This window comes from Lycium barbarum, chromosome 12, assembly GCF_019175385.1.
Source record: "Lycium barbarum isolate Lr01 chromosome 12, ASM1917538v2, whole genome shotgun sequence".
Classification (NCBI taxonomy): domain Eukaryota; kingdom Viridiplantae; phylum Streptophyta; class Magnoliopsida; order Solanales; family Solanaceae; genus Lycium; species Lycium barbarum.
The window spans coordinates 90,270,914-90,281,875 of NC_083348.1; the positions used below are offsets into that span (position 1 = coordinate 90,270,914).

Below are 10,962 nucleotides of genomic sequence, written 5' to 3' on the forward strand. Positions count from 1 at the left end.
TGGCAACTGGAGTAAAAATAGAGCCCCATCTCGTCATCAGGAGAATTATTTATCTCTATGTGGTTTTAATATTTGATTATCAAAAGCAATAGAGAAAAATGAAAGAGGCGTCCTGAGATTGATTTTGGCCCAGCAATTCTAATTAACTTTCTTTCATATTGTCTCCTTTAACTTTAAGGACTGTAAAGTGCAAATACCTTGATGAGTCCTGAAGGAGGATAATCATGATAAGGAGAGTGAAATAGTAACTCAGAACTGCACCAAAAATAAAGAGAACAAGAAGGAAAAAAGAGTTGTTGGTATGAAGGATTGGCAAGTGCAAGAGACTAGGACTAGTTGAACGTGAAATTCAACAAGCCACAGTACTGACAAGAAAATTGTGTTGGCCACAGACAATTATAGACACTACTGGTGCATATGGTTGCTTATGTTGGCCCATCAAGGACCATCCAATTGTATCAATTGAATTAGGGACTATTTCAATTAAACAGCTGATATATCAGAATGTTTGGTGATCATTTCTCTGATTGTCACTTCAATCACTGCATAATCGTATTCAAGGTTATTTTCAGTAATTCTGGCAAAATTGCTAACAAAGTTAATTAGAGTTACTGTGAGAGGATAAGTTCTCAATTAGGAAATGGTCCCTCGTAATACTTTACACTTTGAATACAAGAAGATTACCTATAAAGATTGATTGTTCTTTTTTTGTTTAATCTTCAGATATCTTAACGTTTAAGAATAAGTATCTCTTGAGAGATTTAACAACAACATACCCAGTGAAATCCCACAATGTGAGGTCTGAGAAGGGTAAAGTGTACAAGGTAGGGAGGATTTAACATATAATTGAAATGAATTTGAAGTAGTTGTTCTATTCTAAATTTTCTTGAGAGTGGGAGGGAAAGCGTGCAGCATTTTTTTTTTTTTTTAATTCTGAGGGATTGTAAAAAATGGCCGTCCAATTTCATTCTTAGCACTAAAGTTCCGATGGAAACAATGTTGCTTTTCAGAAGAAAGTTGCAGCATAGACGCACACAAGAAGACAAGACTATGGCGGTTAACTGATAACGTCCCACCAAATTGCTGACATAAGGAAGGCCGCTTTCTTAGTTAATTATAAGCGAGTGGCTTAGAAGCCTTCTATCAGGGTCATATTCTATTGATATTTATCGTAAATATATATCCACAAGTTTGCCATAATTAAAGCTTAAAGTTTCCTTCAAAGTTTTCAAAGGCGTCTAGCTCAAGTATCAGCAATTTCTACAGCATATCTCTCTGGCTAATCCATGTTATTTGCCTACTCTATCGTACATCAAAACCTGTAAGTCCTCCAACATATGGTCCCAAACAAGTCTCTAATGTTACTGAAACTTTGATTTTACCTACTAGTCAATTTCTCCTTCCTGATCTTTGTTTCTTGTTATGGTGGACTGGACCAACTAGTCTAAAATCAGTCCCTACACGAGAAAAAATAAAGTTCTGCTGAGAGGTCTCCACTTATAGTCATATTGAAAGCTTGAAAGTTTATATTCCTCATCATCTCATAATCTTGAAAGCTCAAACTTCTAAATCCGGCAAGAATCTATTGAAAAACATGAAGCAAAGGGAAGGTAAGAGTGTAGCTGATGGAAAAAAGTCGAAGAAGATTGCTCCACCACCTCCACCACCACCACCAGCATCGAGGTTTCTTCTTAGCAGGAAATTGGCAACACCAAGCCTGACCAAACAGGAGATTGCTAAGTATTGGAAACAGAAGCGCAAAACTGAAGAAGAGCACTTCCTTGATGCCATCAAAGCTGCAGCCAGAATCAGGGCGCGCAATCTCTCGGTAAAGTTTCATATCAATTTATGAAAGAAGTTAATACGCAAGAATTCGTATTTTTTTTTATTGATGAATATACATGCTCTTTGTGAAAAACGTTAGGAAAATAGTAAATTACATCGTTCGGTCGTTCCTTATCCTGATCCATGTCTTGCTTGCCATAAATCTTTTGATAAAGCATAGTCATAGAAAGTGGGAGGTATGTCAAATCACACCATAACTTTTCAACTTTGCCATACTTCGGATAGATAATAGTAAGAAATATTGAGTGCTCCACTTTCTTTGCGTATACTCCTATCAGTAAGATTCCTTAAAAGTCATATTCAACCGAAAGGCCAATAATAATATTTAATTGATAGATGACTGCTAGACTTCTATGCCCATAAGCAAAGCTTATTACGTTGCATTATTATATATGGGACCAGCAGGCCACTACCACACGGGATGATAAGAAAAGTTTTTGATGAATATCTATTCCCTTATTATTTTCTGGGTCAATAGAAATATAAAATAAGTTAGGAAAGATACTATTTCGCCCTCTTGAATTTTTAAAGAGATCTATAAGTTGCACTTTGATAACTATAGCTAATGACTATGACTAAACTTTTATTCGCCCTTTTGTCTCCTTGTCCCAATGCTGCACTATTTAGATGAATTTGGTCAATTGACAACTCTATGTGTTGCTCTGTAACCTGCTACTGGCAACTGGTGTACAAAGTACAGAGCCCATCCGTGATCAAAGGAAATACTTATGTCCTAATTCATATTTGATTTAGAGTCCATATTTCTAATAATTAAGTTCTTTACATATTGTCCGTTGTATTTAAGGAGGAGGACTACAAACATTTCGTGGATTCCTTGTATGAGTATGATAAGGAGAATGAGATGGTAGCTAAGAACATCTCTGAAACTCATGACAACGTGAAGGATAAGAGAGTTGGTATAAAGGATTGGTAAGTAGTAGAAACTTTTAACAAAGTGAGACATAACTACTTATTGATGAAATCAGTTTCAGTACTTGGTGCTTATCAGCTACTTTCAATTAGTCAAACAAGCAGGCTCACATATATATTTGGGACTTGCAGGTGGACGAAGAGCAAATATGCATATTTAAACCAGCCTGCTTTGAAGTCCATGGAACGCCATGGCTCCACTTATATTCCGCAACTATATTGCTACAAGGCTCCACCTCCACCAGTTACAACCACTTTTGGGATCTTCTAGACAATTCAAGCCGTTCACTCATTCATATATATTTCATGTATGCGTATATCATTGTTTGTTAAGTGTGATCCTCAAATTAGAGGAAGTGTCATATGATTGAAATTGTTGTATTGGGTTTGTGACTTTGTGTGAAAACTGGTGTTAATAAATAATGGTTCTATTGTTGGATGCTCGATCTATTCAGCTTTCAATTCATCAAGTCATTGCAGAACAGAATTATATATGCTGCTATTTTTACCATATGACACTATTGTGATTTAGTCTGCATTAGCAAAGCCATCGTGAGTAAAGGACATGCAAAAACACTTACACTATCTGGTCATTTAAAAATATGTAACTACACGTAACTGTCTTCTCACATCCGAACATATGATTGGGGGATGGGGCATAATAAGTGGAATTAGTATTTTGAACAATAATTTATTGCTACTTAAGCTTCTTTTCAAATGATATTATCCAGTCCGAAAAAAGAAAAGAAAAAAGATAACCTATTATAACGGGTTAAACTACACTAATAGTCTTTTTTTAAGCTCATTAATCAATTAACTCCAACTAGGGACCTATATCCTTGAGCAGCGACAAAATTGCGCTTCATACTTTTCAAACGAGTTAGGCTGAGGATGGTAGTTGAGAGTAGAAATTCTGCAAATTAATTACATAAGATTTGATAAAAGAAAATTCGGTTTACCTTTAATTATTACTCCGTACTACTAAGTTTGGAGTATTAGCTAATGATTCCAGCTTGGTTCACTATCAGCTAATTACTTGTTAGTCATTAAAATAAAACACTATCCATGCAAGAGACGCATTATTTTGTCAAACATATATATGAAGCACGATTTTTCCACCATGTTCAGCCAAGTCTTTGACAACTGTAAATTTGTTATCAGTTCTTTAATGCTACTTACTGATTCAGAGATTGAGAATTCTTTATTAATTAGAGATATAATTATCCCAAAGCCTGCTCTATTACTATTAGAGTCAATAAGGGCAGCATTGAGCTCATGTGTTAACGATGATACTAATAGCAGTGATGATCCCAACTTTTTCAGACAAGTTGGCTCTTTGCCCTTTAAAAGATGTCTCTGTTAATGCTCTCAAAGTATGATTCCTTTTCACCCTCATTTAATAGGCAAATTAGTACCATAGTTAGCAGTCCATGATGTGTTAGTTAAATATACATCCAAAAGAGGGTAAGTAAGAACACATGGAATGTTTTCTCACCACACCAGCATGGTTAAGGACCCTAATCCTTTCTGATTTATGCCAGTTAATTAGCCATCGAATTGAGTTTCATCAACTAAAAGATTTGAATTTTTTAAAAAGAAAAAAAATGCAGTGCTAACTAGTAGAGGTAGGAAATAGCAAATGTTGTGGTCTACCATCTAAAGAAATATTTAGGGGAGGTTTGATAAATATGACTTATTTGCCTCTGATAGTTATATCAAAATAAATAAATTAACTTTAACAATTATAATTAAATAAGATACTATTTCATAAAATAATAATTAAGTAATAAATTTATATATACACATAAATAAATAAAAGACAGATATTTTATAGTATAAATTTAATAAATATTGGGTAATTTCTTTTGGTCAAGCATAAAGGTCAACTTTACTGTCACAACTCACAACAATCCAACATTTTAAGTACGCGTCGTAGGAATAGTAGTAACGTATCCATCTGTCACACAGATTATAGAAAGTCTGCAAGCACAAACACATTTTTTTTTTTATCGAAATCCAATTCCATTTCTCTTTCAATTAGTCAAATCTAAAAGAAAAAAGAAAAAAAAAAAAAAAAACCCCCACCGTTTTCTTCACCTAAAAAAACACCCACGAGCTGTGATCCCAAGTCCCATGGGCTGAATCAAAGTCTTATTCAGATTTTCAAAAAATTCAAGATTTGCAAATTCAATTCTTGATTGTTACTACAGATTTGAGGAGCAATGGCAGTTAAAGGGAGACATTTCCGAGTTGGGCCTCGAAAATCCTCAAATTCTACACTAATCTTTGGTGGATTTATTTTGTTGTCATTTGTGGGTCTCATTTTTCTTGCTTTCCGAATTATCTCCATTCCTAGTAGTTCAAAGGGTTCTCAGAAAGCACATGATCTTAGCTCTATAGCACACAACACTGTTCAAAGGTACCATTCAATTGAGTTGAATTTTGCTGATTGTTTTTTGTTTTTTCTTATGGCAATTGGTGTAGGGATCTGATAGCTAATTTTTTTTTGTTTTGTTTTGGGTGCAGACAAGATGATGATGATGACGATGGAAAAAAAGATCAGTGGGTTGAAGTGATTTCTTTAGAACCAAGAGCCTATGTTTACCATAACTTCTTGGTATCTCTCTTAAAGATTTCATTATTTGTTTTTTTTTTTTAAAAAAAAAACATTTTTCAGTAGATTGTGTTTATGGAAGCTTCTATTGCTACTAGTTATCCCAGAGCTAAATTTCTTTGTGAATTTGATGCTTACAGCTATGCCGCAGTTTGTAGAGAATAACAAATTCTTTGTTTATGTCACGGTTGTTTCACCAAATACTCCCTCTGTCCCAATTTGTGTCACTTTTCGCTTATTGAGAGTCAATTTGACTAATTTTCGAAGCTAAATTGGATTGGATCAACTCAATTTTTTAAATTAAAATTTAAATATTCAAAAACTACAGGAAAAGTACTGATAGATGCAATTCTTCTCATGTGAATATAATGAAAATACATTTTAAAATGTTGGTCAAAGTTCATACAGTTTGAATCTTGAGAAGCGAAAACTGTCAAATAAATTGGGACGGAGAGATTATTAGTTTGTGAACACATCAAGCTGAATTTGACATCAGATTCTATTGCTTAGCGTATGGCGGAAAAAGAAATTATGCTCATATGGAAGTTTTCATTTTAATTAAAAGTCTGACCTTGTCGAAATCTCTTTTCCAACTATGAATATTGATACTGTTGTTGTCATGTATCATATCTAGAGCTTGATCTATTGATCGATATATTTGCTGCTATCCATCGGATTCATTGACCTAAAGAGTAAAGACTCTAATTTCATTGTTTTCTCTTTGGCAGTCCAAGGAGGAATGTGAGTATCTGATTAGTCTTGCCAAGCCTCACATGCAAAAGTCAAGTGTTGTAGATAGTGCTACTGGCAAGAGTATGGACAGCAGGTAAGCATATTATTTACATACCGTGGGCTTGTAAAGCTAGGTTGTATTACTGAGGATTATGGAGATATAACCATAGTTGATTCTCTAATTCTTTGCTCCTGCTATTCCCTCCTTGCCAGGGTCCGAACCAGCTCTGGAACATTTCTTGCAAGAGGACGTGATAAGGTGATCAGGGATATTGAGAAAAGGATTGCAGATTTCACCTTCATACCAGCAGGTATGGAGTAACTGAATGAATGTATCTTATTACTGAAGGATCTATTTTCCCTCTAACTGTTATGGAAAGAATAATCATTTAATAAAGCTTTGGGGTGTCTGAAAATGGTTTTTTCTAGTTCACCGGTTAACTCTTCCTCTCTTAATGAACTCTATTTAATGGTGTTATCTAATGTACTCTCTCTGTCACTATTTTTTTGGCACTATTCTTTTTTGTCCTTTGAAATGCTTTCGTTTTCTTTATTTGAGCCGAGGGTCTATCGGAAACAACCTCTCTACCTCAACAAGGTAGGGGTAAGGTCTGCTTACACACTACCCTCTCCAGAACCCACTTGTTGGATTACACTGGGTTTGTTGTTGTTGTTGTTTTTCTTTTTGTCCATCCCGACACCTTTCGTTTTTAGAAACTAAAAATTGTACATTCTCGTTTTCCATTGACTTGACTTGTTACTCCATCTTATACGAGACAGATTGCTTGGTATAATGGTAGTTCTGATATTTTATTCATATTTAGCTTATCTGTCAGAAGTCTTTTTACTTATTTAAACCCATGTCCAGTTGAACTATGCCAAAACAAATTGGGTCTCGAGGAAGTAACACTATTTTTCCATAAGATATGGAAATCCGGCAGGTTTCTTTGCCATCACGAGTAATAGCAGAAGATACGTGATATATTTGTTAGGAGTTTCAGTATGCTAAATTAGTTTTACTCTAAGAGGGAATGCTCCTTTGGAGCTCCAGGAGAAAGAGCCCTATATTTGCAACCAAATTATGTACTAATTTCGTTTTATCAATGATTTCTGGAGCTGTATGCATTATCCAAAATAAAGTTAGATGTGTTATTTTTGGTCAGTTGTTGGATGCAGATTTACTATGCATTGAGTTGGGAGATGGTGGCTGGGGATGAGTTTGAATTTAATTCAATGTCCAAACTCGATGTAGTAATCTGTCTATCCTGCAAGACTTACTAATTAGTTAGAACAGACTCTATGAAACTTTGTGCTCGTAAACTTTCTTTTCAAAAGGATCTTAAAGAGATGCATCATCTTCATGCATAGCCAGTGTTCTTCCTATGGATGATGCTGCTAAACTTGCTCAAGTTGCCTCTTTCAGTAGTGGGCTATTTAACACTTTTTCATTGTGCAATGTCTTAAACTACGCTTGCACTGATGTTTCTGCTGCTGTATACAGAGCATGGTGAAGGTCTTCAAATTCTCCACTACGAAGTGGGGCAAAAGTATGAGCCCCACTATGATTACTTTCTTGATGAGTTTAACACTAAAAATGGAGGTCAGCGCATTGCTACGGTTTTAATGTACTTGTAAGTGACTTTTGCTCTGTGAGGTTTAAGCTTAATATATTTTTATGGAATCCTTAGTTGATTCTCTTGGTGCACTGCAGGTCGGATGTTGAAGAAGGGGGTGAAACAGTATTCCCAGCTGCAAAGGGAAATTATAGTGCGGTCCCTTGGTGGAATGAACTATCTGAATGTGGAAAAGGTGGACTCTCTGTAAAACCAAAGATGGGTGATGCATTGCTTTTCTGGAGCATGAAACCTGATGCAACTCTGGATCCATCAAGTTTGCATGGTGAGTAATCTCCATACAAACAGATTTGGATAATGATGCCCATCTTCTAGCTCACAAAGTTTCAATTGCTATACTTTATTGTGGAGTCATGAGCATGGTTAATTGATTGACAGCTAAGTAGAGTTATGTATATCTTGTTTTAGGTGGGTGCCCTGTGATTAAAGGTAACAAATGGTCATCTACAAAATGGATGCGTGTCCATGAATACAAGGCTTAACCTACTGCTAGAGGTAAACATCTTTGCCTGGATGGTGTTAAATACACATAATATATGTGCATCCTCTGATGTCGTCTTACATAGGATGTACACAATTGTTGTGGTGTAAACTTGTTTTATTTGCTTGTACTTTGCAATTATGTGGCTGTATCGCTACTGTAGCTATTTCAGTGATTTATATTACATTCTGATTTTTTAACTCTTCCAGTGCATCTTTCAAATTGGTTTGGTGTTTTAGTATTGATCCCAGATCCATAAACTCAGTACGAAGTCCTATGAAGTGAACATTTGGCATATTCTTTTCGTATACTACCCTAGACGTTTGCAGCCCTTGCACGAGAAAATGTGTATTTGTGGGAAGGGGGTAGACCTAGTGTACCTCTGATTGCACAGGAAGCGTATACCGAGATTGTAGCCTGGTGTATCTTGCGAGGAAAAGAAGAAAAGTTCAGGGGAGAAGGTTTTATCTGGACTTATCCAGTGCTGTTGTCTGGAAAAAATACCAAGCAGTTTGGATAACATTTGAGTTCCAAGGAAAGAATTTGACGATGCTGATTAATAGTAGGATTTTAGGCATCGGTTTATGTGAGATGGAATATGCCATGATGCTTTTCCGCACAATGGAAATCACAACAATTCAATGCGAAAATTTCTAGAGTAGTCCTTATGAAACAGATAGGAAATTACGAATTTTAACCTTTAAAATTATAGCAAGTAATGAGACTGGTATTTTTATTAGTTGTCGTTTCTATTTTTTCTAATCCAGTCCTTTAATGTAGTTGATTATATTCTCAAAGTTTTTGCTTATTTATGTTGGTAATTAGTTTATCTCACCATTTGGCACCTCTAATGTATGTCGCTTAAAGAGCGGCAATCTATTTTCCATGGACCAAGCTTTTATGTTAGTGGTGTCCTCTAAGGGTGGCAACCGGTTCCAACCGGAACCGGTTATGGAACCGGTTAAGGAACCGGCCGGTTCCGGTTTACCGGTTTTAAACCTCAAACCCGAACCGGTCCGGTTCGGAGTGGTTAAAATCTATTTTTTTTTTGTATTATATATATATATTATAGTATTTATTTGTATATTGTAGCTATATTTTCATATGTTATACAACTTTATAATTAAAGTTTAAATATTTACTGACTAACAGCCTAACAGCAAGTCAACAATACAGAATAGTGTTTTTCGTATACTATATATATATATATACATATATTTATTAAGTTATACATATATATACATATATATAGTATATATATATATATTTACTAAATATATATATATATACTATATATATGTATATATATGTATAACTTAATAAATATATGTATAACTTAATATGCTATACATACTTATATATATGTACTATATACTATATATATATATGTATAACTTATTATATATACTATATATATGTCTAACTTAATATATATACTAAATATATACATATCTACTATATATACTATATATACTTAATATATATACAACCCTCAGGGGTTGGCCTGATGGCAATTGACTTTAGCCTTGGGGTGCTCCCTTTCAAGGTCTCAAGTTCGAAACCCACTGGGTGCAAACAATTTCTGAGGGCCATCGGACTGGGGAAACCCTGAATTAACCGTGGTGCACTTGCGGGAAACTCCTTGCCGAGGGCCTGTGCACCCACGGGATTAGTCGGGGCTCAAAGAGACTCGGACACCCGTGGCTAATAAAAAAAAAATATATATATATACTATATATATTTATATATATGTACTATATACTATATATACTTACTTATATACTTTAGTTTTTTTTTTTTTTTTTAATTTTTTACCGGTTTAACCGGTTCCTGTTTCCAAAATATTGGAACCGGACCGGTAAACCATTAAACGGTTAACCGGAACCGGTTAACCGGTTCTACCGGTTCCGGTTCCGGTTTAACCGGTCCGGTTACCGGTTAAAACCGGTAAGGCCAAACCGGTTGCCACCTCTAGTGTCCTCTTGTATTAATTGATTAATAGTTATTGGTTTTGCAGGTCCAGTTTTGAGTTTGGATGCAGTCACTAACTCACAGTTGTGCGATTTGTATCAAAAGGATAATCTTTGTAGTCTTGAATAGAGCCCTCTGCTTTCAATCACCACATGAAGCTTCTGACTTATTTTCAGCTTCGATTTTACTTTAATAGTACTCATACTCGACATTCTTTTTCCTTTTGTTTTCTATAAAGTTGAAGCTTACATAGTTGTATTTGTGTATCTTTCATCTATGAGTTTAATTAGAATAATAAAGTTGTGAGAAGCTTCGTTCGATTTATGAGGTGTATTCATGAACCGCGGGAATTATGGCAATTACTGTGTCCTACTTTATTGGATGCTATTACTACTTGGAGAGTTTTAACTTGTTTCTACTTTCTAGGTGGACTATGATCATCTAAATATTTTTAGTTTTAATAGATTATGACTCGGAGTATTTCTCGTGTGTTTATGTATTTATAAATATTTTTAGTTTTAATAGATTATGACTTAGTATTTCTCGTGTGTTTATGTATGTACAATCAAAGTTTTATGTTTTGATCACCGCACTCCAGATCAATCAATCTTTTTCCCACAGAGGGTGGAGAAATCATCCGTTGTGTTTAGTTGCTAGATGGAATCAGTGTGGTCTACGTCAAAACCTACAATTCGGGGGTCGTTTGGTTGGTGTTTGTGGAGACAAAAATCATCATTTAAAAAATAACGGAAAAG

At 35.0% G+C, this 10,962-nt stretch overlaps 2 protein-coding genes across 3 annotated transcripts; both read left to right on the forward strand.

Moving 5' to 3' along the window:
• The first annotated feature begins 1,220 nt into the window (after nt 1-1,220).
• Nucleotides 1,221-3,214, forward strand: LOC132621585 (uncharacterized). Its single transcript, XM_060335913.1, has 3 exons — nt 1,221-1,828; nt 2,651-2,775; nt 2,908-3,214. The coding sequence occupies exons 1-3, from the start codon at nt 1,595-1,597 to the stop codon at nt 3,044-3,046; spliced, it is 498 nt and encodes a 165-aa protein (XP_060191896.1). The 5' UTR covers nt 1,221-1,594; the 3' UTR covers nt 3,047-3,214.
• Nucleotides 3,215-4,769: 1,555 nt separating this feature from the next.
• Nucleotides 4,770-10,600, forward strand: LOC132621911 (probable prolyl 4-hydroxylase 10). Of its 2 annotated transcripts, none has more exons than XM_060336387.1 (8): nt 4,770-5,194; nt 5,302-5,392; nt 6,118-6,215; nt 6,335-6,432; nt 7,623-7,752; nt 7,833-8,020; nt 8,164-8,250; nt 10,239-10,600. In XM_060336387.1, exons 1-7 carry the CDS (start codon nt 4,998-5,000, stop codon nt 8,235-8,237), a joined length of 876 nt encoding a protein of 291 aa, XP_060192370.1. In that variant the 5' UTR covers nt 4,770-4,997; the 3' UTR covers nt 8,238-8,250; nt 10,239-10,600. The 2 variants fall into 2 exon arrangements, with proteins under 2 accessions (XP_060192370.1, XP_060192369.1); XM_060336386.1 differs by having other exon boundaries at nt 4,772-5,194; nt 10,254-10,600.
• The last annotated feature ends 362 nt before the right edge of the window (nt 10,601-10,962 follow it).

What these genes read in the sequence shown, in the direction of transcription:
- LOC132621911 (XM_060336387.1), top strand. Translation starts at nt 4,998, where the DNA reads ATGGCAGTTAAAGGGAGACATTTCCGAGTTGGGCCTCGAAAATCCTCA. An exon ending in GCTACGGTTTTAATGTACTT is followed by an intron (nt 7,753 to 7,832) that starts GTAAGTGACTTT and finishes GGTGCACTGCAG; the next exon opens with GTCGGATGTTGAAGAAGGGG. An exon ending in GGATCCATCAAGTTTGCATG is followed by an intron (nt 8,021 to 8,163) that starts GTGAGTAATCTC and finishes ATCTTGTTTTAG; the next exon opens with GTGGGTGCCCTGTGATTAAA.
- LOC132621585 (XM_060335913.1), top strand. Translation starts at nt 1,595, where the DNA reads ATGAAGCAAAGGGAAGGTAAGAGTGTAGCTGATGGAAAAAAGTCGAAG. An exon ending in TCAGGGCGCGCAATCTCTCG is followed by an intron (nt 1,829 to 2,650) that starts GTAAAGTTTCAT and finishes GTTGTATTTAAG; the next exon opens with GAGGAGGACTACAAACATTT. An exon ending in AGAGTTGGTATAAAGGATTG is followed by an intron (nt 2,776 to 2,907) that starts GTAAGTAGTAGA and finishes TGGGACTTGCAG; the next exon opens with GTGGACGAAGAGCAAATATG.